The sequence below is a fragment of the Falco cherrug genome, chromosome Z (assembly GCF_023634085.1).
Source record: "Falco cherrug isolate bFalChe1 chromosome Z, bFalChe1.pri, whole genome shotgun sequence".
In the NCBI taxonomy this organism is placed as follows: Eukaryota; Metazoa; Chordata; class Aves; order Falconiformes; family Falconidae; genus Falco; species Falco cherrug.
The window spans coordinates 27,101,769-27,128,683 of record NC_073720.1 but is presented as its reverse complement, the minus strand read 5'-3'; the positions used below and the strand labels follow the sequence as shown (position 1 = coordinate 27,128,683).

At 38.3% G+C, this 26,915-nt stretch overlaps 1 protein-coding gene across 2 annotated transcripts in view; it reads right to left on the bottom strand.

Moving 5' to 3' along the window:
- Positions 1-25,572, bottom strand: part of POC5 (POC5 centriolar protein) — a 28,465-nt gene extending 2,893 nt beyond the window's left edge. Inside the window, exons 1-10 of one of the 2 annotated variants that reach the window (XM_055699264.1) lie at positions 25,513-25,572; positions 22,420-22,515; positions 17,862-18,009; positions 10,753-10,937; positions 10,195-10,371; positions 7,457-7,561; positions 6,005-6,184; positions 4,716-4,878; positions 1,285-1,403; positions 402-515 (exon numbers count right to left, since the gene is read on the bottom strand). In XM_055699264.1, the coding sequence (XP_055555239.1) occupies positions 402-515; positions 1,285-1,403; positions 4,716-4,878; positions 6,005-6,184; positions 7,457-7,561; positions 10,195-10,371; positions 10,753-10,937; positions 17,862-18,009; positions 22,420-22,503 (1,275 nt within the window). In that variant the 5' untranslated portion in view covers positions 22,504-22,515; positions 25,513-25,572. The remainder of the gene's footprint in view (positions 1-401; positions 516-1,284; positions 1,404-4,715; positions 4,879-6,004; positions 6,185-7,456; positions 7,562-10,194; positions 10,372-10,752; positions 10,938-17,861; positions 18,010-22,419; positions 22,516-25,512) is intronic. The other variant, XM_055699265.1, reaches the window with a different exon arrangement.
- Between the last annotated feature and the right edge of the window lie 1,343 nt (positions 25,573-26,915).

Below are 26,915 nucleotides of genomic sequence, written 5' to 3'. Positions count from 1 at the left end.
TAGTAACAAATACAGCAGAGGGGATGAGAGAGACATTTCAAACAGCAGGATGCTAAGGCAAAGCATATTCTTTCCAGAACAAAATGTTACCAAGTGAAACATCAATTGTTCCTGTTGTGCTACACGTTAAGTGTACGTGCACTCCTCTGTTCTTCATTTTGTCACACCTCCCCCTCCCCCTGCAAAAACAATTTAAAATTTTTCCTAACATAAATGGGTTTCTGTAACATTAATGAGCATTTGAAGCTAGTGTCTTCACACTGTGATGTAAACTCTATGGCAGTTTCCTCAACTACATACTTGTTTTGCTCTGAAAAACATGGAAATAATGACACCCAAACTAATATTTGTTATAATTATGCCTTAAAATAAAAAAAAGAAAGTTAATTTTATCATGTTACCAGTTTCTGAGTTGACACCACACCAGATGCTGTAGTTGTGCTAGTGACAATTACTGGAGAGTCAGAATCTAGCCTGGTCTGGTAAGTGCTTGCGTGACCCAGGTGGCTAGAAAACTGTGAATAAAACCAGAATTTACAAAGAATGAGAAAACTTTCTAGAAAACAGTTTTACTCTTCAGATAGATACTCTTCTTTAGACTATTCCAATTACCCTTCTAAATGTACCTTCTTTGCAGATATTTTAGGTCTAGTTTTACTGTTCTCTGGCTAATTTAAAAATACTTGTTTAAAAATTGTAGAAACATATGAATAACATTTGATAGTATCAGAATGGAAAATCAGGACAGCGGCAAGCACAGCTCCCCCGTTGTAACCTGTACTCTAGTGTGAAACTGGTTTACAGTGGCAATGTCTTCAGGATGACTCTAGGGCAGGTGCAGAACATCCAAGGTACCAGGCAATAATCTGGCTAAGTTGACACAACCGAGCCAGCTTTCTTCTTTTCAGACTATATTAAGCTCAGGGTTTGTTTTTTTTTTTGTTTTGTTTTTTTAAACCCAAAAACCTTCTAACAGCTTTTCTTCCAGAAAGAATCTTAGAGAGAAAACTCTTCTTATACTGACCTTTTCTTCATTAGTTTAACACATTTTCACTAAAGTAAAAAGCAGAGCTTAATGAAAGCATAGTGAGACACAGCAGCTGTGCCTCAGTCACTTCACTTACACCATGCAGTCTGAACACGTCCATAGGTTTCTTTTTACACTTAGACTGTCTTAAAATTTCTTCAATTCACGGGCTACGGCATTTATTTTTATAAAGCTCCAACCAATGAAGTTCATTTTTGTCACCAGCAAACACAGTTCTGTTCCAGCTACGTGCTTACCATGTCTTCCAGCTGAAGAGTAGTTGCTGGTGGAGGTGGTGGTGATGGAGTATTATATTGCGAAGGAGGTAGCCTTCCTGCAACAATGGTACTGTTATCATTTCTCCTACTTCCTACATCTATTATTAGAAACACAAAGTAATGGGATCAGCACATAATCTAGCAAACCCTAAGGGGAAAAAAAAAAAGAGATAAGCACAGTAACAGCTTTATTATTCCTTTGGGATTTCTGTATAGTCTAATTGAAAGGATCTGCCTGTTCTTTATAGGGGGTATGTTTGTGTACACACATATATATATATATATAAATATATATACACACATAAACATTCCTGTACTTGACCCTTCTTTTCAGATACTTGGAAATAATATTTTCCAAGGGGCTTGTTTCTGTGTTATGTCTCAAAATCCCTGTGGCACTTGTCACATACTTGTAGTGCAAAGAACTGAGGTTCTCTGTACTGCTTGACAATAGTAACTCCACTGTGCAAGAGCTGCTTTTACTCTACGGGACAAGATCCAGTTCAGGTGGAGAGCAGCAAAACACAGAAATGCCATACTGGACCTCTGCAAGGGTGTAAGATCCTTAAGGGGGCTCACTGTCAATAACGTAAAATGTTATTTTAACTTTCCTGAGAACATACTGCGATTTCAAAGACACAGATCACGCTCAGCAGCACCTCCTCTCCATGTACAATAGCTGGACACTGGCCACATCCTGGCTGTAGGGCTGGGATGATCTCCAGGTGCCCTACAGCTCTCATCACCCCTGCATAAGCTGGGTAAGCCTGAGCTTGTGCAAAATCCATCCAGGATTTTTTTGTCTTGCTATGCAGACAGCCTGGGGATGTCACATCTGCAGACTAAAGCCCAGTATCTTTTCCAAGCAGTTTCAGCCTTTTCCTTTTGAATACAAACTTCCTTAAAGGAAGCAGAGACATATTCTTATTTATGTCCCTATTTCTGAAGCAGATGGTAGCAGTTCCAGGACAAGGGAACTTAGCTCATTCCAGGGACTAGAGAGACACCATGTGGTAGCTTGTTGTTTTTTCTCTTGAAGCATGCAGGGAAAATACAAGGAAGGTAGTTCAAGTCGGTGCATTTACTCAAAGATTTCAAGAGTGCCAGAAATATGCATTCTGTACATACGTATGTGTGTACACACACATTAAGCTTCAGCACAGACAGGACCAATGCATAGTTACATACCAATCAGATCTGATGTATGTTACTTAGAAAAGCAGTGTTAGGTTTTTTAAAGTAAAGTTACGAATTCTTGTGGCTTCAATGTTCCTTTAAATACATAAAGAGGTTAACAATAATGTTAATATAATAAAAGTTGTTAAAAAACAACCAACCATGTGTTAGTAAATCAGCCAGATAGATTTTAGACCATCAGCATTGGCTACAAATGTTACAGACCCATTAAGCTTGTGATACATGCACACTATAATACAGATTATAATGTAGGTTATTAAAGTATGTTATCTGTACATCGTATACACACTAAATGATTAAATGTACATTATAATAACTTTGTAAATCTGTAAAAAGGTCAAATTCTGCTTTTATTCCCAATGACAGTAGGAGGCACTGCAGTGTTCCTATAAACATGTAGTCGCTGACCGACTGGCACACGAAGTTCTAGAGATTACAAGACTAGAACAAATCACAATAAGCATCTAATCTGACGTTTGAAGTCCTCTGATGTCCTGATTGCTGTTCTGTTACACCTGAGGAAGAATGGTAATAAGCAGTTGTACAACCATATTAAATTATTATGTAATTCACTTCCTGAAATGCACCACCTGGCTGTAGCCAGAAATAGTGTGCCTGGGGCAGGGGAGAAGGTGGTATGAGAGGCAGTGGAAGAAGATGGCGAGCATGGGACCAAGAGCAACAGAGAATATGAGACGTTATGAAGCCTGATGAGGACTACACCGACCACAGAAAATTAAAAAAGCATGATGCTGGACACCCAAAAAGTTAGGTACTGCCACCCCAGCTGTCCAGCGTAGCCAAATCTCTAGGAACTGTGCCCGTGTAGTGTATAAGCTCCTGTCTCATGGTAACAATCAAGCAAAAACATTGGTCCGTGAGTCCCAGTGGTTGGTTACAGCAGCTCTAGAGCTCGGTTTTCTTCACTTCCTACCTACCTACCCTCCTCTTTGCAAGTTTACAGAAACAATGCATACCTATTTCACACCACTCGGTTACCCAACAGTATTAGGTACACCCATTGTCTGTTGTGTATTTTTGGAAAACAATAAACAAACAAATATAAGATAAAGCCTCAGGAGACAGTACTTCTTAATTTATAACACAGTGAAAAATAAAAAGTAGTTGGGCAATGCTCTATAACTTTATTTCCAAACTCAGTATCTTGAAGACGTCATTCATTTTTCACCTTCCCCAAATACCGATCATATTTTCACTTGCACACAGCTACCGCACTTAGCCAATGTCATATTCTAATTTCCTAAGTAACTGCACAAATACCATGTATGTTTAACAGGCTCAGACAGCTGCTCCGGTAAGTACCATCTTACACCTCTTACACCTTCAGGTTTTTATCTCCTCTTCCTACCTACATTTTTGGGGAAGAATTACTCTGAAGTATTTCAGAAACTTCTCGTATAAGGATTGTTAAGTTTAGCAGCTGAAGTTACTTTCCTAAGGCCATTAACAACTGCGCCAGTACAGCTGGTTGTTAAGCTACCTGTACAGCTGTGCCACTCCTGCTGGCACAGCTGTTTTCTCTTTAATGTAGACTGCTGCACCAGCATGATTATGCTCCTACAGCTATAGACAGTCTCACCCCAATGGGGTTATTTCATTACGTCAGTAAGGGTGGGCAGCTCTTACCTGTGTAGCTGCACAAGTTTTATGAGTGTGCTGCTGATATAATTAGACTGGTGTTTCCTGTTCTGGCACAGAACTCCAACTAAATACAGAACCTGAGAGACTTACTTGCCCTTTTAGCCTTAAAAGGCAAGATTAAAAAAGACGACTCATTGCACACTGAGTAGAGGTGGGTTTTCCAGGATTTCCCCCTCACTTCCCCATAACCAGGGTGCTGACAAAATGCTGGGTAATCTTCCACAGCAACTTAAGAAGTTCACCATCCCCATCTTCCTTGTTCTGCCTTCAGCTGCAGGTTACCACCCTCCCAGCAAGGTGGGATGAAGAGAACATGTTCCATCTTCCAACTACAGCAGTACAAAATTCAGCATCAGAATATTCTCAACTTATTCAACAGGACTTTGTAAAGCAGTATTTGATAAACTCTGTATTGCCACAAGTCCTCATATTAAATTAAAAAAAAAAAAAGAGAGGGGGAGAATCATTCAAAACAAACAAAAACCCCCAAACCAAGAAAGCCAAGAAAACCCCACACAGACTACCAGGTTAGAGCTGCTTTTTATACTGACCAGGTTCTGTCCTGCTGTCCTTGCCCTGAAACATGGTCATTGCTTCCAGATTCAAAGCACACACACCACGCATAAAAGCTTTCTTCATGGTGTCTTCATACTGTTCTCTTTCACTGTGCAGTCGCAGAACCTCAGCTTTTGTCTGTTCCAAAGTAGCAGTTAGCTGCGAGAATAAGGAAACAGCCTCCTGTACTTCTGAATGCAAACTACAAACATATTCAAACTATGAACATACTCCTCAATTAGCTTCAAAAGTCACTTCCTATGTTTACAAAGATAATGCATTTTCACTTCAACGTCTGGTTCACCAGAGATGTGCAGCTACTTGTCATTTCTTTGTACCACCGCACATTTGTACTAGAGCAAACCAAGGACAAGAATGAATTCAAAAGAATTGTCAGAGCTACCTAACCAGCTAAGCAGAAATTTATCTGACAAGTTTTTGTCTTTAGACATCTGGCACAAGCTAGACTTCTGCAGGAACATGGATTGGCTCAACAGAGGAATAAGTGTTCCCAGAAAACTACTGAAGCATAGGGTGAATTGTCATCAGCAAACTCTTTCCTACCTACTGTAAAAAACTAAAAATGCTGAGAAAAGACACACCAAGTTACCTTTGAAACTCATGGCTTACTGCTTTTTTTTTGCTGGTAAACCACATTGGTAAGCCTGTTGAAATTCTAGGTTTAATGTCTTGTTAAAATAGAGTGTCTTTACAATATATCTTTTAAAACTTTATTTACTGTGTATCAATTCGTATGTTGATAACTTCAACTTAAGCTCTGAAAATTCTTTAACAAGCTTATTTGGCAAGTTGAACGCAAAACTAAACTTAAATTCAGCCTTTAAGAGAACAGCTATTGAAGGAAAAAACATTGTACTCATCATGATCATTCATAGCAATAATGTTCTTCTATTTCCATTGTCTTCTTCAGTAAGACCTCAAAACGGATAGTCAATATTAACAGTGTGCTCTTAGTACACAAACACCACAAATGTTCCCTATTGTTGGGCAAATAGAGATTTGTCTCATTTCAGGAAGAGTCCTATTTACTTCACCTGTGCATGCAGATTAGCAACATTTTGTATCAGATGCAGGAAAAAAAAGATTTCCATCTAGAAACCAGTGGAGATCTTAGATCTCCTCAGATCTTCTTGTGTACTTGGGAGCTCTGTTTTGCTGGGAAGCCCTCGTGTTTTACAAGTCTGCTGAGAAAGAGATACTTTGGAGGGATAGGGGGTGGGGAAGTGAAGGAGAGAAAGAATGAAAGACAGGAACCTTATTTTACCTCGGCAATTTTGGCTTCGTAATCATTGGTGAGCTGAACACAGACATCTTCTGCCCTTAACTGACAGGCTTTTGCTACTTTTTCTTTCCATTTTTCTTCACTAAGAGTGCGCCATGCTGCCCATACTTTCTTCATCAAACCTGTCCGGAATTGTCTGTCTGCTATTCTATTTGAATATTCCTTAGGAAGCAAATATAACAACAAGACATGCAAGTTCAGGTTTCTTAAAAATTTAAGTATTGAAGAGAGTGTGGATGATTGTTTTACAACTTATTACACAGATGACAGTAGGAACGCCTAAATGAGTTACACATGCTGTAGTGAAGTGGTATACAAACATAGCATCAGCAGCCCAATGTTTCTTCCTGCACGTGTCACAGAACATTACTATGGCTCGGTATGAGAAAGCATATTTGTGAACTCCTAGGTTAAAAATCCAGTGTTTTCACTCTTAGATTAATGACACTTAAACAACCACCTCACGTATATGGTGTAACCATGAATGTTTGAAGCAGTTAGGGTATGTGGCACATTTTGATTCACTGCAGGAACCATGTAAAACCTTCAGACACAAAGATTGCAGATGATTAGCATAAAATACCTACATTTGTAATAAATTTAGAATTCAAGATGCTTTAAAAAGGCCTTTAAGACAGTTCTATTATTCTACTCTATTTCAAAATAGTCACCAAACTATGTATTTCAGCATTGCATTAGTTTTTCAGAAATTAATTAGGAAAAATAAAAAGAGCCGAGTAAAAACAAGACTCCAAATTATTAGTAAATTCTAAGATGGGAGGGAAGGGAAAAAGCAAAGGCTATTCTCTGCAAGTCAGCAGTTTTGGATAGAGTCAACACACCTGAGTCTACACAGGAATCTGGCTTCTCCTTTTTAACAGCTTGAAATGGGAAAGGTTTGCAGTCTTGATATGGGATTCTTCTTTTCCATCATACTTCACTGAGTAGACTGTTTATTGTTAGATGCCTGGCACAATACCCAACATTTTGTGTGCAGCTAGCTCTTAGCTACTTCAGGTTTTGGCAACATGAGAAAAGAGGGCAGCAGAAGTTTTATTGTGGAAGTGGCTTTTCCTCCCAAAATGATATTGTATCACATCACTGTTCAAATTATTTTGTTCAAATTTGTTTGAAATTTAGATACAGATTCCCTCGACACCTACTTCAAAACGCAGATACTGTATTTGTTGTGAGCTCATTTGCTGTGAGCTGATCACAGTAATTGGAGCAATCCAAGACAAACATAGGTTTGATTTCCCTCCCTGCCCCGCCCCGAGAGTATTCTGACAGCAGGGTTCTTTTTAGAATTGACATTGTCAAACATCAAAATAAAGACACTGTCATTTCTTCAAACTGTAACAGGAACTGCAGCAACTCTGACCCTTTTGAGTTCAGAGGTTTCATTCTCATTGCATTTTTATTTTGCGCACATACCTCTTGTTTGGTTTTAACATGTTGAATTCGCCACACTGAAAACCTTCTCATCAACTCTATTCTCTCCTTTTGCCTCTCTAATGCTTGGGTCAAGTTATTAATTACCTGCAAAAATATTAGTTAACATTTTTTAATAGCTATGATCTTTGTAAGGTCAAACAGAATATACTTTATGCATCAGTTATTTTTCACTTAAAGTATTTGCTTTTTACAGATGCTTTCTACTGAATCTTCTCCTTACTCTAGCATGCAGGAAACAATAATCAGAATTAAAATCAGAAGTAAAATTCCTGTGGCTTCAACACTCAGAATGTGTCACTTAAACACTTCTACTGTATAGTTTAAGGAAAAGTTCAGCTGAACTGTTATTTCATCCTACATCTGCAGGCTTCTGTGCTACTTCCTCATAATTAAATGTCATTGTAGCACAAGGTCAGAAGAATCACTTATTTCAAAGACAATTTTGGTCAATCAGGAACGTTTATATTAAGTTTGTTTTAGTGCATTATTAATTAATTGAAGTGTAAAGAAATTATTTATCTGCAGAAAGCTTGTTCAACCATCTGAACATAATAAACAAGGTAAAGAGTTGCTAAGAACTAGAAAAAACTGGTTAAGAATTGTTATTCTCTTTAAAAGTTCTCATGAAAGGTATCATATAGGCCTACAGCAATCAAACCATTTGAGAGGCAAGATGGTCTACTGGACAGAGAATGCAACTAAGTACTTTTACCACCAATCTCTAAATATGCTTTAATTAGTATACAGAAACAGCTGAGGTTCCCTGATTAGAAATTAGTCCAGGTGTGATGCAAATTTAATACACAAATCACTGAGTAGTTCTCTATTTTTGCCTGACTTCTTCAGCTAGACTCTGCCACCACTAATGTCTGAGCAACTTCAATGGCCAACAGTGACCAATCTCGGGACTTTCAGGAATGATGTCAAGTTACTTTAACTACTGCATTAGAATTGTGAAGAACAATATTCTGTGATGTTATATACTAACATATCTTAATATATTCTATGGCATATGTTACATGCAATACATTTTGAACATATATCAATTAAATGAACGATACTTAAAAATCTACCCTTAAATCAACAAAGTTATCTAGCAAATAATAAATATCTCCTATTTTCTTCAGTACAGACTTTCACACAACTTGTTTCAGTCCATCTTCTGCATGTTTAATGAAATATTACTGGGCAAAAGCTTAGTTTAACATGTTCAAATTCAAGAAACAAATAAATGCTGCTCTGATGTATTTAAAGTAATTTAAAGATAATCCACCTGTAAATTTTTAAGAATGAGCTCTTCCTAATACTATACTTTAATCTAGTATAAGCTACTTTGTTTAAATATGACTCGTCTTAACTTTTCAGTTCCAGAATTGAATAGTCTCAGCTATATAAGTAACAACAAATACATCTAAAATTAGAAGTAAATTTGCATAAATATCAACTAATCAATAAGCAAATAGAAAGCAAAGGAATACAATAAATTACTTCTGTTGCAAGTGTCATATACTAATATAAAACACCAACAACTGTTGATACACACTAGAAGTCTCAGCCTAAATCATCATTTGTTAATTAGTATATTTTTGCCACTAAAAAGCGTTGGTGAGATTTACAAAGTGAAAACAAGAATCCGCAGTATTTGTAATATTTGTGAGGCTGATAGATATTGTCTTATGCCCTTGTCAGAACACAGCAGTTCTGGTAAATACAGTGATACATGGAAGCACTGACACCTCCCGTTAGGGTGGTGGCAACAATAATTTTCTACTGAAAACAATTTCTCTTAGAAACAGAACTAAAAAATTTAACAAAGAAACAATTTCTTTGGTAGCAGGAAAAAAAAATACTGCTTTCCAAGTATCATCGAGAATTATGGCACATTAAACGTAAGCGTCATACAATGATATCCAACAGAATCTGGTATGTTTGAATGATGTATGCTGAAATAACAATGGCTCTGCACATACTTATTTAGATAAATGATATTATACTAATCCTGTTTTTGTAATGTTACAGTATTTATATTTGCTTGGTCTGTAAGATTAGACTGTTTTCTAAATGGATACAGAACATCATCTTCCCCTGTATTTTAACTACTTCAATGGATGTTTTTTTAAAGAAGGTGGTAAATGGGAATTAAAACCCAAATTCCATTAAGTGTCCTAAAGTACAAGTTAAAAAAATCAGGATTGCAATAAGAAGATTAAATTACATTATGTGATCATAGGGCTGCCAAAACTTTATATCATCTCGTAATTCCAGTTAATTTTGCAGTTGTTGATATTGCTGATAGCAGAAAAGCTTAACTCAAGAGACTCCAAAGGTACAATCTTAAGAATTCTTACAAATGTACAATTCACAAGAACCCCAAAGTAGAGACATTTAGGAGACTGCTGCCCATTTAAAATTAAAGAAAACCAATCCAATCATCGAAAAATTAAAGGCTTTTAAAGTGTAAAAGCTAATGGATTCATCTAAGCCTGTGTGATCTTCGTGAAATAAATAAGGAACAGGAGAGCCTAGATTTAAGAATCAAACAATGCAAAATATATACACGCAGCATGTTAAGTTTCCATTGTAAGTATGGAGAACGTAATTAGCAGCATTGATACTTCTACTATACAATCTAAGTACATAAGAGATGCACCCAAAAATTCAGTGTGGATACTTTTAGAAAAGACAGTAACTGTTGAATTATGAAATTGAATTACTACCTCATCTTTCCTTCCAATAGATATTTCATAAGTACGTAGCAACTCCTTCATGTTTTCCATCTCATTGCTCAACTGTCTCACGTGTGCAGCATGTTTCTCTTTTTCTTGCCTCATTTGAAGCTTGTGATGTTCAATCACACTAAGCTTCCATTTTCTCAATTCAGTTAGAACGTTTGTCTGAAAAGTTAAAGAGGTGACAGTAGTGCAATGATTAAAATTATTTTCTGCTCCCTAATCTTTTAATCTTAAAACACATAGCAATTAAGGAGACATGAATATTTACAGTGATGCCTCCATTACACAGGCTGTTTATAAATATTACTGGACATAATGCACTATTGAATAACTGATAATAACTGAACTTCCCTAATGGAGAAAGTTACTCCAAAATTCTTGAAACAAGATGTTGTAGTGCTTATACACAATAGATGACAACAATCAAAAACAAAACCACCACTTCCCAGTGCAATCACACTCAACTTTTGCTGCACTCTCACTTACTCTACAACACACTGATGTCTGTATATGATATTTAAGGATTCCACACAAAATAAATACCTTAAGACTTCCACTCCAGTAATCGAGTATGTTTTCTATTTCAGTTACTTTTTCATCAGGTAAATTCAATTCAGTCACTATGATTTCGTTGATTTCTCTTGGACCACACGTGGACTCTTGTGGAGAAGCCTCTTCTGAAATAACTGTGCTGAGTCGGTCCATATTGGCCTCAGAAAGCTCTTTCACTGATATTAAGACCAAAAATGAAACAGGCAATAAGGATTGATACTGTGGACAGGGTAACTGGTCTGTATTCTGGATGGAAGTTAAAACCTGGATAGAAGCCAGGTATTAAAATAACAAACAAAGAAACAAACGAACTCCCCCATCAAAATCTTAAAATATTTCTGCCATCAGAAACCTCCCTTCCCCAAGTAAAACAAACAACCCAATTCAAATATATGTTTCAAAGATATATGTATATTTAAACCAACAGTCGTATCGTAAACAGTCAAATCAAAACTACCTGCCCCCTTAAAGAACAGAACCTTTTAATTTAATTTTGTTTTAAAGAGGATGATTACAGCAAGTCCCAAAAAAACCCCTAGCATTGCCAGAAACAAAAAGTATCTCTCTTATGTCGATTAACATCTCCAGTCAAAAACGTAAAAACTTTTGCCATTTTCCTTAATGAGACTGTAAACTCCTAAGGCCAGGGGCCTGTTTGCAAGATACAAAGTAAAAAACAGAACAAAATGTTGACAGCAGTGATACCAGAAGTTTAATGTATAACCTTAGTATAAGTATAACCTTATTATAATTATTAGATTGTAATCGAGAAGTCCCTGTGTTAGTATAATTATTAGATTGTAATTGAGAAGATCTAGTATTGTACGGATGAGATTTATGATCCAACTTGAAAAGAAAAATATAGGATGAAAGAAAAGAACTGATTGAATCTCATGGAAACTTAGTAGGTTTTGCCAAGAAACATCATAAAAGGACCAACATAACCGGGTCATGGAGTGTTTAGGAGCCAACAGTGTCTCAGTCGTCACAACAAAACTATGCATGTGCAAAAGAAGGAGGGACTAATGTAAATGAATTCCAGGAAATAATCAAATATGTCTGGATTTTGGGGAAATGTAATGCATATGTATGATTATACAGAATAAAAGCGACATATATTTTAGGACAAGGTGAGCACGTTAGGAGGAGATATCTCCCGTGTTCCTGGTGCTGTAATAAAGAATGCTGCTTTCTGAACTTCAAAAAAAGTCTCAGAAAGTTCATTCGACTGATCTTTCAGTAGCAATGTAACCAGTAAAACCAGGATATTAAAATAGACTGACAACTGTCATAGTCTGACATCATAGTTACAAGTTCATCTCTCCCTTCCCCTTAATCCTATGTACAGATTATCTTAACTCTGCTTGCAGTTTTCTCATTTATCATAGGATGTACCTTCACTGAATCCACCGAGTGTATTTGTTACATGTTTCTATGATCATCTATGTCATTTATCTTGGCCTTTCAGATAGGCCATAATTTTCCAGTTGTATACATATTAATTTCATTCTTACTCCTACTGCTCTCCTGTCACCTCTGTCCCTTCCGCTGTACTACATGATGCATTCAGCTACAGTGCACTCAGGCACCAAGGACATGGAACCATTTGGATATGATAAAGTATAAAAATGTACTTCATTAAATAATTCTGAAATACATTTATTCTGACAAATACCTAGACTGTATTCTTGTTTATAGTAAAGGTAAAGAAATAAGTCATTTTTCCATATGTTTGTTATCCCAATACTATCATTTGGGATTTTTTCTGAGTTCTTCTAGTACCTGACTTTTTCTGCTTTTATTAAGTAAATATGCTCTGACAGACTGTTCTCACGCATGATCTGCTATCAGTGGTCAAAGCTGAGGGTAGAAATTTGTTAAAATGTATAGTTTTTAAAAAGTCTTCTCAGAAGTTTTAATGAATCAATACTGAGGGCTGGTAGCCTGAAGAGAAGGAATTTTCCCACTGTTTGGATACGAGTCATCTTTAGACATCTTTGTACAAATTATTTACTGCTCCAGTCTTACTCATTTTCCAATTTAATCAACTGAACAAGAACAGGAAATTAAGTTTTAGGTTTCAAAGTTAAAAAGCATTTGGACACTGAATCAAACAGTACAGCATGCTTCATTTCAATTATTTTTCTTATTTGACTGGAAGCTTTTAGTGAAGGTATTATATATCATTAAATTAACTGCAATGAATACAGGTTACCAGCAATTAAGACTTCTACCATCGTAGTGGAAACATTCAATTCAGTTTCAAAAACCTGAGGAGGAAGTAAAAATGCCAAACAAGAGAATACTTCACAAACAGAACTTCATTTCAAAAGGCATAACGTGGCATTGGAAACTTGGTTGGTCTCAATACTAACATCACATGGAGAAGGCGAAAAAACACTGCAAGCTTGAGAAGCTCTGCAGAAGATTAAACTTTTGTTTCACAAATGTATAGAACACTACCCTAATAATTTATGGTTTTGTTATTTTAACATAGCAACAGCATGAGAGCCAGACAAGGAAAGGGCAAATGTCAAAGAACCTGATACTTAGTATGAACATGAAGCAATGCCAAAAGAATGGAGCTAAACAAAAAAATTAACAGCCTTCAGCAACAACCTATTGATCTATCCTATCTAATCAGCATCAGAGGTAGAGGACTGAACCTGAACTTGACTACTTTCTCACTGTTCAACTGAAGTCTTACTATTAGTATCATGGAAAAAAACCCAAATATGCAATCACCCTTGCTCAGTACTAGAGGTTATATAGAAGAGTTGGACAGATTTTCATTGAAATAACCTTCTTTTTACAAATTGTTTTAAGCTCTGTCTCAAAGAAATATAAGACTTCTGTTTCCTAGACTGACAGGACATAGAGACATTTTGAACATAAACCTATGTTTTGACACAGCAGCAAAGCACCAGAAGTTTAAAGCGTGTAATTAATAAAGCATGATGGGGCCATATAAACTTTCTTGCCTCAGCCTCTGAGATGATTAAAAGCACCTTCTTTACTGTTTTTAACCAATGTTTTCATTTTGAAAATACAAGACAAGTTGTACTTTGCAAAGTGGTGCCCTTTGCAAAGATAATAAACACCTGAGCATATGTAACTGAGGGGAACGTGTGGCTTCTTGTAATGAGCAATACATAAAACTGTGATGCCAAATTTTGTCACCATCAAGTATAAGCGCATTTCTTTCCTGTGTTACATGCTAATTACCTACAGCTTGCAAATGACTATTCTTATCTGGTAATACCAAGCACAGTAAAAGATAATTTTGTTCAAATATTTCAAAAGAAACAATCAAGGGAATGGAAATTTGTCCTTTCACTTCTATTGCATACTTTTAGACAGCAAAAAGGAATAAACACGTCATAGGCTACACTATTGGCCCCAGAGAGGGGAGGGGTATGGGGAAGAAAAGTACAACCCCTCTCACTAAGAGAGAGACAGCAGACAGTGCTGGCTAAGATCTTCTCTTCAGACAAATATGGTTGAAAATAGAGTATACAGACAACAACCAAAAAAAAAGTGCACAAGTCTAGTGTTTTGATTCTGATCTGCTTTTGTATAAGCACAGTAACACACATCACAAATACTCCCTTACAAAACAATGTTCCACTCAAACTGGGAGACAAAATTCTATGCAGAGAGCACACTGGGGACAACACCTGAACTAGAATTTGCTCTGTAATATAATTCCACATAGCTGGATTTAAAATTTTCCACTTTTAAGTGGAAGTTCTCTTTTAAGAACTACTCAGGCTGAGAAACATTCCCAGCAGCTGACCTGAACCGCTTGCGATTCAAGAGATTTGCAAGTGTATTTGAATCCTTGCAATCTGATAGTGCAATTGATCAACTGCCTGCTACAATGGAGGAAGATTCAGAGGAGATGAGCCCTATGCTCTTGAAGTTCAGGGAAGAATACAGGGAGTGACCAGAGCTGTCGTAAAGAAAGCTGCACTTACCTGAACACAGGGAGGGGCAGAGACTGGCCTTTGTTTTTCATTAAAAGGCCGCACCAGCTGAGTAGATCAACTGGTTGTGTAAGTGGCCTTAGTGAATCAAGAAGTGTGAATGCATCCTGTGCTAGCCAGACAAGCATGCGGAAAGTGTTGGCTCAACCCAACACAGTAAAAAACCTGAGCAACCAGCAAAATGAACTTTCAACTGAGGTGCGGGCTTGAGCTGGCTTTAACCCACATAGTCCTTCCTGGCAACCGGGGACACCCTAAGTCATGATGGTTCTCGTATAGACCAGTAACAGGAACCACGTTGTACTGTGATCTTACTGTCGATTACAATTACTCTATCATGCTCTGACTGTTCACTCAGGTCCTGCTCAGATTTTGGCTAACGCACAGCTCATGCTAAGGCTTGGTGTATCCTGGGAGCAGTGCTATTAGGTCAAGGCAAGAGCAGTGTGTAGGCGGGACATGATGGACAGAAGGGCTAAAGGTCACTACGCAGCCATTATCACCTGCAGCTTGCTGTCTCCTGCCACCCTAATCCTTGCACAGGGACTGTCTGACAGTTCCTTCAGAACAGAAATAGCACAGATCAAACTTCCAAGCTGGAAGGTATAAATAAGTCAGCTTACACAAAAAGCTTTTGAAATGTATCCAGCAGCAGCCAGACTGCCAAGATTTCTGTGCTTTCCGCTGTGATACAGGGGAGTCCTGCACTGTGATGGGGAAGGAAGGATGAGCACTCCCTCTGTCAGCTAGGCAATTCTGCTCATAGGGGCATGAGCTATCAGTTGCAAGTTATGATTGGAGAACTTGTGAGTTAAAAACTTCATGAATTAAGGGATGAATTAGTGAACTTGAATTCGTTAGACTGGTCTGTACAAATGGGATTGAGCCCATGTTCGATGTGTTTGTTTTCCTTCCTACTGAGCTCAGAAAATAAAGTTTAATTCATGGAGTATGCTGACCTGTTAATTTGAGAGATCCAAACAGACCATGACAGGTGCTTGTATTGCAATTTCAATATATTGCTGTATCACTCTGCTAAACCAAAATCCCATTTAACAGCAAATATTCAGACAAGTAAACTGGTACCAGAAGACGAAACCCTTCTCATGAGCATATCTAAAGGAACATAGTCAGACAGTATTGGACTCCTGACAGTAACCACACAATGCTCTTCGGTTGTGGGAATCACAGACAGCTTAAACATTACCTTTAGCTGAATCTACCAGACTGCAATTTTTGGTACCTCAACCTGATATAACAGATAAGGATTTTTTATTCTTCCAATCAAAAAATTTTGTATCATAATTTTTTAAAGCCCAAGCAATTGTTCTCACTGTAGGAGTTGCAGGAATACTTATAACTGTTGTGGAATTTTTCCTACTATGTTTGACTGTTTGAGAATAATTCCATAGTTCAAAATACCAGCGGCTTCTATTGATCTGATTCTTATGCAGCTTGGTACAATTCCCACACAGAACATAACTACACTAGATCAAGTTAATAAAGTTCAATATGTAATACCAAAATGCAAAGGCTGCACTTCAAACTTTTCTGTTGAGAAAAGTTTTTCTAACATCATTCACACTCTTAACTCCAGATCTACTTCCATTACAGAGTATTTTCTCTCTCCAAACTTCCATTCTCATGATTTCAGTGAACTCAGAATCGTACCTTCTAAATTTCTTATGGCAGTCTGATATTCAGAATAACCACCACCCTAATTCTGCATGAAGAGAAGTTATGGATATGATGTCCTTAAGGACTAAGATTCTCCATTAGTTTATAAAAATGATAAAACATTTCTCCTTATGGCATACTGGAAGTAGAGGATTAGTTTGGGTGTCTGAACATACCAAAACTCCACTGCACAGACTCACTGCGGAAGGATACAGAGCATAACCAATACTACCTCCCTCACTTTAATCACATTCCTTATTTTAAGAACCCGTTTATAGATAATTTATTATATGGTATTAACATGAGTTAACTAAAAGATAATTGACAGCTTACAAAGATTTCTTTATATTCAGTGAAAACAACAACACAATTTAAGAGGATAGATTTATTTTTACTCATGGTTCTTTTTCTAATACGAAATTAACAACTTCCAATGACTGCATTGCCCTTTGCAATTCAACTGGTAAATTCCTGCTAGCAGACTGTTATTTAGTTCTGATCAGCATGGCCAAGAGCTCTTGCATACACTAGCCATGAACAACATTTATTTCAAGGTGACAATTAGCACCAGATTTACACAAGCACTTCAAGGCTGCTTAGTCTTTAGCAGTAAAATTATCTACACATTTTATACCCCATGGTCCTCTAAATAGTAGAGATAAAGCCATCCTCGAGGATCACAAAAAACAGGAGTGTAGAAAAAACTGTAGGTAAGTATTTTTATCATGAAATAGCATGATAAAGAATAGAAGTTAATTTAAAACTTAGTTCTTCCTGATTAAGCTAAACTCCCTGGTAAAGAAATAATGCAGGTATGATGGTTTACTATTTCTTCTGAAGCAAAAATTAACAGCTTCCTCAATCTAAATGCTAGTGACAAAAGCAAACAACATATAACCGTAAACATCAGTGTTATTAATGCATCACAAGACAGTCTTAAGTACCAAAGAATAAAATAAAACTAGAATAGTGTGATTGAACTAAAAAGAGCAAGAATGACATTCATGTAGTGACATGATTACTCGTTACACAAAGCCCTTTTAAGGTAACTCTTATTTCCAAATAATAATATTAAAAATACCCATTTATCTACCATGGCAGCACAGGTATGAGCAAAACCAGTTGTGACTTGCCAGATTTTGATGATGTGTACTGTAAGCAAGGGCACCCCTTTTTGCACCATTACACCAACCTCTTTAAACGTCTGCATCACAAAACAGAGAACTGTCAGCACATCAATACTATCATCTGAAAGCAATGTCAGTGAGAATCCTTCACTGAATAGGCCTTCCTATTGCTGTGCAAAATGCAATTGTACTATATATGTGCCACCTGTATTTTTCAAACAGAAGTTGTTAAAAAACTTAAGTCAAAAAAGCTGTATCATTGTTCTTGTAATTGACAGAACAAATCAACAAAGAGCTTTGCACATGGTACCTGGAGTCTTACAGTGAATGGCATCACCTGTTACACCTGAAAATCTTCCACCTGCTCTCAGTTCTGATGCAGATTCTGACCACTTTGAGACACACTGTTCAAACTTTGGAGTCACTACAGCATAACGAAGCAGGTCTCCATATTCATCCTGTCACAAAGCGATGACAAATAAACATAAAAATATAATCACATTTCCAAAAATTTTATATATATATATATGTATAGGAAGGAGTGGAAACAGTTTTCAATAATTTGAGACATTTCTAAGAGGATTTCCCATAGAGTTGCAAGTAAGCTGTTTTCCTACCATGATTATAATAATTTGTCTCTCTCTTGTTTCATGTTCACATTCATTTTGACTACCACTAATATAATGCAATAGTTACACAGAAAGACTTTGATAGATGCCAGATTGGATACTAGAATAGGCACCTGAAAAACATGAACTGTGAAAAAATAATAAATTCTAGATCATGTAAGCTATTAATCACCTGATACTATTTCTAAGCGTTACTGCAAAGAAAAATATTTTTATAGCCATGACAATGATGCTACTGAACTCAGTCACGTTTCATATTCCATAACACTACGATTTCTTTGGTGGGAGTTCTAAAGCCAATCACTAAAAGACATTTGATTATCCATTAATTTCTTTTGATTAGATATAATTATTCTTACCTTATATTATGCATTTTAAAAATTATATAGGTATAGGGAATACATATATAACTAACATAAAAGCTTTCCTGTTAAAAAATTATAAATCAATTTAACTGGTATGTTGCATTATACTATGTACTGAAGTAAGCCAACTAACGAGTTTTTTTAAATCTCTCAAAGAGATTTTCAGGATGGAAGTATTTAGAGTTCAGTGTGTAACTATAGACAATTTGTATTATGGCTACATCATACATTCCAGTAATTAACTAAAAATATTCCAGTAGCAGTTAAATGGTGAAACTGAACAAAGTCACTAATTAAACATTTGGGAAAAAAATGCCAGTTGGAAAGTACTAAGCCAGGCCACTAGCAGTCATTTTTAATTCACTTAATACTATTGTATTAATTCTGTTTGGTATCCTAAGGAGGTCAAGCCTCAGAAATCACTTGTGAATTGGAAAATATTTTTGTTCTTCAAGCTGGGGAAAGTTAGAGTGGAAACAATCAGTTAAAGGTACCAATTACATGTTACATGTTTTTGAATCTACCAGCTGAAAAGGATAGTATTTTAAAGTTTCCAGTGAAACTGTTACATTTATATGGGTTTCAACTCATTTGAAAATTTAACAAGCTAGGTTTTGTACATTTTAGCTGAATTCTAGTTTCCTTTCAAATTTCCATCTCCCATATTCTAACCCATCGTGTTAAAATTAAAAGGCTAAATAATTGTCTGTGAAACTATACAATTACAAATACATAGTGTATCTTTTTGATAGGTTAAAGGAAGTATCACATGCCATGTTAAAGGTATAGTCAGCTGAGAATCAACAAGTTATTAATTTTTCCATATCCCTATCTTTCTGAATTTAGATTTTATCAGATGTCAAAGAAGAAAACAGTTGTCTTCAGGTGAGTTATTGATCCAGGAACTGCATGGAACTGTATAAAATTCCCTGCAGCAAAACTTCAGCAGAGTAAAAAAGCCAATATATTCACCTTAACCTTATCTAAATTAAATGATTGGGTTGAAGACATTTTATCACTTCTCTGTCTTCCTCAAAGTGATCATGTGGCCAAATAGCAACTTAAAACTAATTCTTCCCCCCAAAAATTTTGTTTTCAGTCAGAGCTGATTCAGCTTCTTCCATGATTACCTTACCCAACTCAAGGGACTTAGTAGGTAAGATGTTAGGTGCAAGTAGGTGGTTCATTTTGAGTCACCCAATTTCATCACTAGCACACAGTCCGTCTTACTATAGAGATCCTGAGCACTCAAAATATACATATCAAGTTATAGCAGTATATTTATCTTATCTTTCAAATTCTAACACTAACACCCTAAGGATCCACTACGTCCAAGAATACACACCCTCATGCACCAACAGAAAGTGTCAATTGACAGCATCCCGTGAAAAATTACAATATTACAACACTGTTGGAATGAAGAAAACACAGTATCCCAATTGTAAGCAGAAATTCAGACCTAAGAAAAATAATTCCTGGAGACTGCAATAAGAATATGTAACACAGAGCAATGGAAACATTGAATGATTAGCTGTATCATTGCAATCTTAAATATTCCGCAACAAAGATGCTGCAATTGCAATACAATATTGACAAATACATTTAAAATAAAACCACAGTAAAATTAACAATATATCTTCAGTTTACTTACTATCTTTGTTCTGCTTTTAACAAAACTTTCAAGCCGTTATGTCAGCTACAAAAATTCTGTTAAAGCATAAAACTACAGGAATATAGTTCTAAGGCCTGAAAATCAAAGGAGTTTTGATCATAGAATCATAGAAAGGTGGCTGGATGACCAAGCCCAGAGAGTGGTGGTGAATGGAGTTACATCCAGTTGGTGGCCAGTCACCAGTGGTGTTCCCCAGGGCTCAGTACTGGGGCCAGCTCTGTTCAGTATCTTTATTGACACTCTGGACGAGGGGATCGAGTGCACCCTCAGCAAGTTTGCAGATGGCACCAAGCTGGGCAGGAGCATTGCTCTGCGGGAGGGCAGGAGGCTCTGCAGAGGGGTCTGGACATGCCGGACCGATGGGCCGAGGCCAGCTGGATGAGGTTCAAGAAGGCTCCGTGCCGGGTCCTGCACCTGGGTCACACCAGCCCCACACAGCGCTACAGGCTGGGGCAGAGCGGCTGGAAAGGGCCTGGTGGGAAAGGGCCTGGGGGTGCTGGTCGGCAGCCGGCTGGGCATGAGCCAGCAGTGTGCCCAGGTGGCCGAAAAGACCAAAGGACCTGATGGAATCACCATCCCTGGAAGTGCTCAAAAACATGTAGATGAGGTGCTTAGAGGCATGGTTTAGTGGTGGATTTGGCAGTCCTGGGTTAATGATTGGCCTTGATGATCTCAATTGTCTTTTCCAACCTAAATGATTCTATGATTCTGATTCTACTCCTGATGACAGGAAGTGGAAAGAGAGGTGCTGAACTCTTCTCCCTGGGATCCAGTTACAGGACGCACTGTAAAGGTTCAAAGCTGTGCCAGGGGAGGTTTAGACTGGACATGAGGAAACATTTCTTTACTGAGAGGGCAGTCAAACACTGCAATAGGCTTCCCGGAGATGTGGTTGATGCCCCAACCCTGTCAGTGTTTAAGAGCTATTTGGATCACATCCTTAATAATATGCTTCGACTTCTGGTCAGCTCTGACTTGTTCAGGGAGTTGGACTAGATGATTGTTGTAGGTCACTTCCACCTGGCTATTCCATTATAGACATGTTCTCAGTTGGAAAGCAGTCATTAATTTAGTTTATCATTCTCTAAAAGGTGGCCTTAGAACCTCCTTGATAATCAACCAGATCATAAAAGAAAACTGGTTTTTCAAAATATGTCACACAATGCCTTCATCCCATTTTCCAACTATAAAAGGCACTGGAAACACAGATTAATTACTATCGCTGAACAAAGATTAAGAAAACTTATCTATGAGATATGATCACAAATAGAGAAGTGTATGAACTGCAGAAATGAATTATTCATGAACAGGTAGTTTAAAAGGGCAAAATCAATCCAAATGAATCAAAACCCCCTTAATTTAACAGTGCTTCTGCTGTGTATGACCATTCCACCAGGTGACAAAAGTGGAGATACATTTCTACAGGGCAATTAGTAAAAGCTATTTTTCTCAAAACTAGCCTGTTTTGGATAGAATTCTATCAAAGGAAAAAAATCCACTCACTGCTCAAATAGGAATAATCAATTAGTAAAGGATGAAAATCTGCTGCTTTCAGAAGCACAGGACAAAGACTTTGTCTAGTACCTTTGCATCCTTTCAAAAGAATGCTGAGCACAGAAAAGGAAAAAACACCACCATAGTTCCAGCATATCTTGGTATATTTGATGCTGGGAGGAAAAAAAAAACCAAAAAAAAAAGAAGCAAAAAGCAGCATTTCCCTTCCAAGGTGAACTTGGCCACAATTGTACTCTATGAGAAACAAATCCATTAAAAAAAATTCAGTTCTTACATCATGTAAGAAGCATAACACAGTTACAACTAATCCTGCAGAAATAATGATTTTCCATCCTACTGTGTCAAATTTATGCTACTTGATAAGACTTACATAAAAAATAACACCAGAAAATAAAGAGGTAAGAAAACTGTATGATTTTACTTGTAGCTATCATTGATCAGCCTCTTAAGTTTACAGAGGAATTTTCACATAAATTAAAATTTCTTGTGAAATGCACAAAAGGGAATTCAAGTGAATATATTTTAATCTCGGGGTTTTTTTGTCTAATTTGTTTCTTTTCACTAACATTTTTATTTTCCTGTACACATAAAACAAAAAAGATGCAAGTTTTGTTAATTTCCCCATAATCATCCTTTGCTAAATAAAATACCATGACAGTGAACTGAATGAGGTTGCCTCTTTCCTACCTGAAGATCTGAAGAAACAGAACTGCCCCCAACAGAGTCTTTTGGCAAAACTGGACTTGTGCTTTTCTCCTCATCTGATGACATTCTGCACAAAGTCTATAAAACAGTAGAAGCTGAACTTCATTTTTCAGTTCCAGTATGTTTACTGTATCTTCACCAACATTCTCCCCAGAAACAGAGATCCTGCTGTAGAAATTGCATCAATGCATTCTCTGGGCTAAACTGATCATATAGTTTCATTATATAATGCCAGGTAGGAAACTGATCCAAACCATACTGAAAACATTGGAAACTCTTCCATTTACTTTAAAAGAAAACTATGGAAGATCAAAAAGCAACAATATAAATGTTTTCTCTTATATTTTACATTGACTGAATAAGTTTAATACCAAATGCTTCATGATACACAATATAAAGTTTTACATCAATTGTAACTAAAACACACTGCTAGAGGGGGAAAAAAAAAGGAACAGATGATAAGAATAACAGAGGCCTTAATTTATAGATAAAATCCTGTGTCAATCCCTCCTCCTTATTTACTTATTAGTCTTGTTTTGGAGCTTGTTTCACTACAAAATTTCTACAGAGTGACTAAGCTATGCTGTGATTTTTCCCCCCCTGAACTACCTCAGCCACTGCCCATGCTGAGATAATCATGAAGCATCACCACCTTTTTTAAAAAATGTCAAAATCCCACAATAACCTCACAGTTCTCTACAGAGGAATACAGATGGAAATTATCTTTTTGTTCTTTGAGTTACTCCAGATGCTGATTCTTCTTGCACCACAAAAGCTCGCTCTGCCACAGATATCTACACCTTGCAGAATGGGTAGTTCATTTCTATGCTTAAGATGGACATTTTTTAAATGGTATAAAGACAATTTTAAATGCTGAGATTTCCTACAGCCCAAGGTTCAAAAGATACGACTACCATCTCACTGCCTCCTGCTGAGCCCTAATATACCAACCATGTTAAATAAGCATTAAATACGAAGTCTTGGGGAGGTTTACTAAATGTTTTTATTGCTGTATTCTGGTGTGTAGATGAAAGAAGAAATAGGAGCTTCCTCAAGTCTTCTGTTTCCATTGTCCCCAGCTCTGAGAATTTTCTTCTTTTCCTTCCCCCACAAATTATTCCCTACCTGTTTTTTCGGTTTTGGCTGCTCTGCCTAATAAAGTAATTTTATACTAGCACTCACCCTTCCTTTAGTTGACAAATTATTTTAATAGCCAAAAAATACTTCTTTAGTAACCTTTAAAAGTCAGCTTCTACTCATACAGTTTCTGAAACTGTGGGTCTTGACTACTCTTAAATTTCCTGGAGGTATTCAAACATGTGTGTGGGCATTAGGGAGCATCACAAAGGATCAACTATCCCGCACTTACCTGTGTATGTGCTGCCAAAAATTAGAAATACTGTTCTCTTCCTCCTCAGCCCACTTAAAAAGAACTAATCTACCATCAATTCTTCTGCAAAACAGGAGGGCAAATGGAGTTTTGCATGAACATTGATGAGTTCAAGGAAGTGAAGGAGAAAGGTTTCTTCCAAAATGTTTGTTCAATAACTTAAGACCACTATCCTGACTTCTATTTTCAGTTTCCTGAGATCCTGCCCTTGACGCTCAGTCTAGTGTGTCTAGTTCTCTGCTTAGCACTGAAACTACGCTCAAGTCTGTGGTCTTCCAAAACTCAAAAGGTTTCTTCACCACAAGTGATGCTACCTCTCCACTCCAGGTCACCCTTCCTCCAGGTTACTCTTCCAGGTCACCCTTCCTCCAGGTTACTCTTCCTTTCCAATCTATAACTGCAGCTTACCTGTTTGACATAATCTTCTAAGAGTCACTTACTGTCACCTCGAGCTCAGCGTGTTTGCCCCCTCTTCCCACCCCTTTTCTTTACACTCATGGACCAGCCCTCCTCTGTGTTTATCTATTGTCCTCCACCTGACTGCCTTTACAGACTTGAATGCTGCCTTAGATTTCACTAACAGCTTACTACTGAGCGTTCAAGCTTTCCCCATGTTTCTACATTTTGCCTGTCTGTACTTCCAATTTTTGTGTCCAGAGTCTAACCCTGCATTTTTATTGCAACATTACAGTGAAAATCCCAGTAAAGCTAGAATTCTAGAAATCTGCTTATATATTAAACAACAGACTGGATTACTGCAGTAAATCGAGATAAATACACTTCTTTTAAGCTGATATTTATAGACATCATTGCCATGTCATGCTAAGAATAACCTGTCAGCTTTGATCTTGGTGAAAAAGCATTAAGTTCAAGAAAATACCGGGTACGTTTCTAAAAGAGAAATCAATGGATATTAAGTAAGACACCATCACTGGGGCAAGAAGTTGACTTGCTAAGCTGCAAATCATTATACCATGAGAGTGACAGGAGCAACTTCACACTTACCATGTTATTCTAATCCTACCCAAGCATCTGCCAAAACATATGTCTCACTTCATCACAGAAAGATTCCTGTTGACAGCAGTAGTCCCTTCCAAACCATAAGCATATAACTACAATGCTAAGGCAGCCACTTTTAGAAACAGGATCCTAAATCACAAATATGAAGATCTTCGGTTCGACTCACCATGGCTGCTCTCACCTTTGAACTGCTTGGGCTGGGCTCAGAATTTTGCGCTTTTCAGTCTGTTTTTGACTAAAAGTAATGCTTTCCACTTAATAATCAGATCAGAGGACTCAACGGCTAGGAAACAGAACTACTCCATCCCCCAGCACACCCGGGGCACGCCTTCCCCTTAACCGCACCCCCTCGCATGGCTCAACTCCCTGTTTTTAAGCTTCTCACCACGCGGGGGGACAGGCAGAAAAGAGCACAATGCCGTACGGGAGCGCGGGGTGGCGGTTTTGTTTTTTTCCAAGGCTGGGCCCTTAAGGCAACCGTCCCGGCCACCCGGAGGCCAGGCGTACTCACTGCTCACAGACCGCTCCGGGGCGCCGGCAGCGGTTCGGCAGTGGGGGCCGACGGTAAGCCGCCGGGCAGCCGCGCCGAGGTTACAGAGGAGGTGCTGTGGAAGCCGCGGCCCCCCGGGGCGCAGCACCCCTGGCCGCCCCCCGCCCCCTCTCACCTGCCGGCACCAGCCGCCCCCGGCCGCGGAGCAGGACGGTTTCAAACCACCAGAGCGGAAGCAGAAGCGGCTCCCTGATAGGCTCACGATGCGCTTACAAGGCATCCTCTGATTGGGCGGTTTGGAGGCAAAATAGCCAATTAACTCGCTCAGCCGCAGCGGGGCAGGCGTGCCGGGCCGTCCCACCGCCGCCCGTGTTTGGCCGGCGGCTGCTTCGCGTCCCGCCGGCCTCCGCCTGCCGCGCGCTGATTGGCGGTAGCGCGCGCGGGGCTGCCGCGCGGGCTGCGGGCGGCCGTTGGCGGGGCGCGCGGGGCGGCGCGGCGCTGCGGGGCCGTTGCGGCGGTGGGGTGGTGGGGTGGCTCCCGTGGCCCTGCCAAGGCCGTGCGGACCCCGAGCTCTGGGCCCCGTCCCTTGCCGAGCTGCAGAGCGGTGGCTAATGGCCCTGTTAATGCGGGGGGGCCGTGAGGGGCCGTGCCAGCCTGAACGTTTGGCCTGGGCAAGGTCGGGGGCTGGTGTTGCCCGTGTTGCAGGAGAACAGCTGCTGAAGGGGGTCCCTGTGGAGAACGAAAACGAGAAAAAGGGGATTCTCTGATGGAACCACTTCATTCTTAAACGTTTCCACCTGTGCTAATTATGAAACTAGAAAACCTCCCCGAGTAGGTGCTTTAAATAATTTTTCCTGTGATGTTACAAAAGGAGGTCTGGGCTCGTGGTTTCCAGTGTTTTATCTCCAATCCAGCCTTTCTGTCTTTTATAGCTAGACACGCTAAATGAATTAAGGTGTTAAATTCAATTTGCCCTGTGGTAGAGTTGTGTGTAGCATACCCCATCTGCGGCAAAGCTGCTGGGTCAGCAGTTGGAGCAGTAATTGTTTGGTGTGATCCCAGGGAGAACTGCTTTTACTGCTGTTATCTCAGGGCTATAATAACAGAAATTCAACACCAAGTTCTAAAGATTTTCTCTCAGGCACAGAGGAGTAGCGAGTCCTTCTGTTTGCTAGCCTTTATCCTGATGCCATCTTAATTGTTCTTTTTGTAATGTAAGCTGTGACATAGAAAATGTTTTCAAAATAATTTACAGCGCAGAACTCTGGCTACAGCTGTACCATCTGGTATACTAGAGACACAGACGTCCTGGTCAAGCTCCTTAATATGCAAATTACCATATATTGCACCATCATTTTGTCTGGTAACATAAGAAAAATAGCATAGATGTAAAATATCCAGGCATCCACAAAATTATAATTTGATCTTTATAAACATTTACAGGAATTTATGTATCTTGTTTAGAATTGTTTGCAACTGTGAAACACAAGTAAGGAAACCACAAAATACCACTTCTCTTAGAGGCGCTAAGTTCTGCTGAAGTAAGCCTTTTTCCATAGTAGAAGGCACACTTCAACA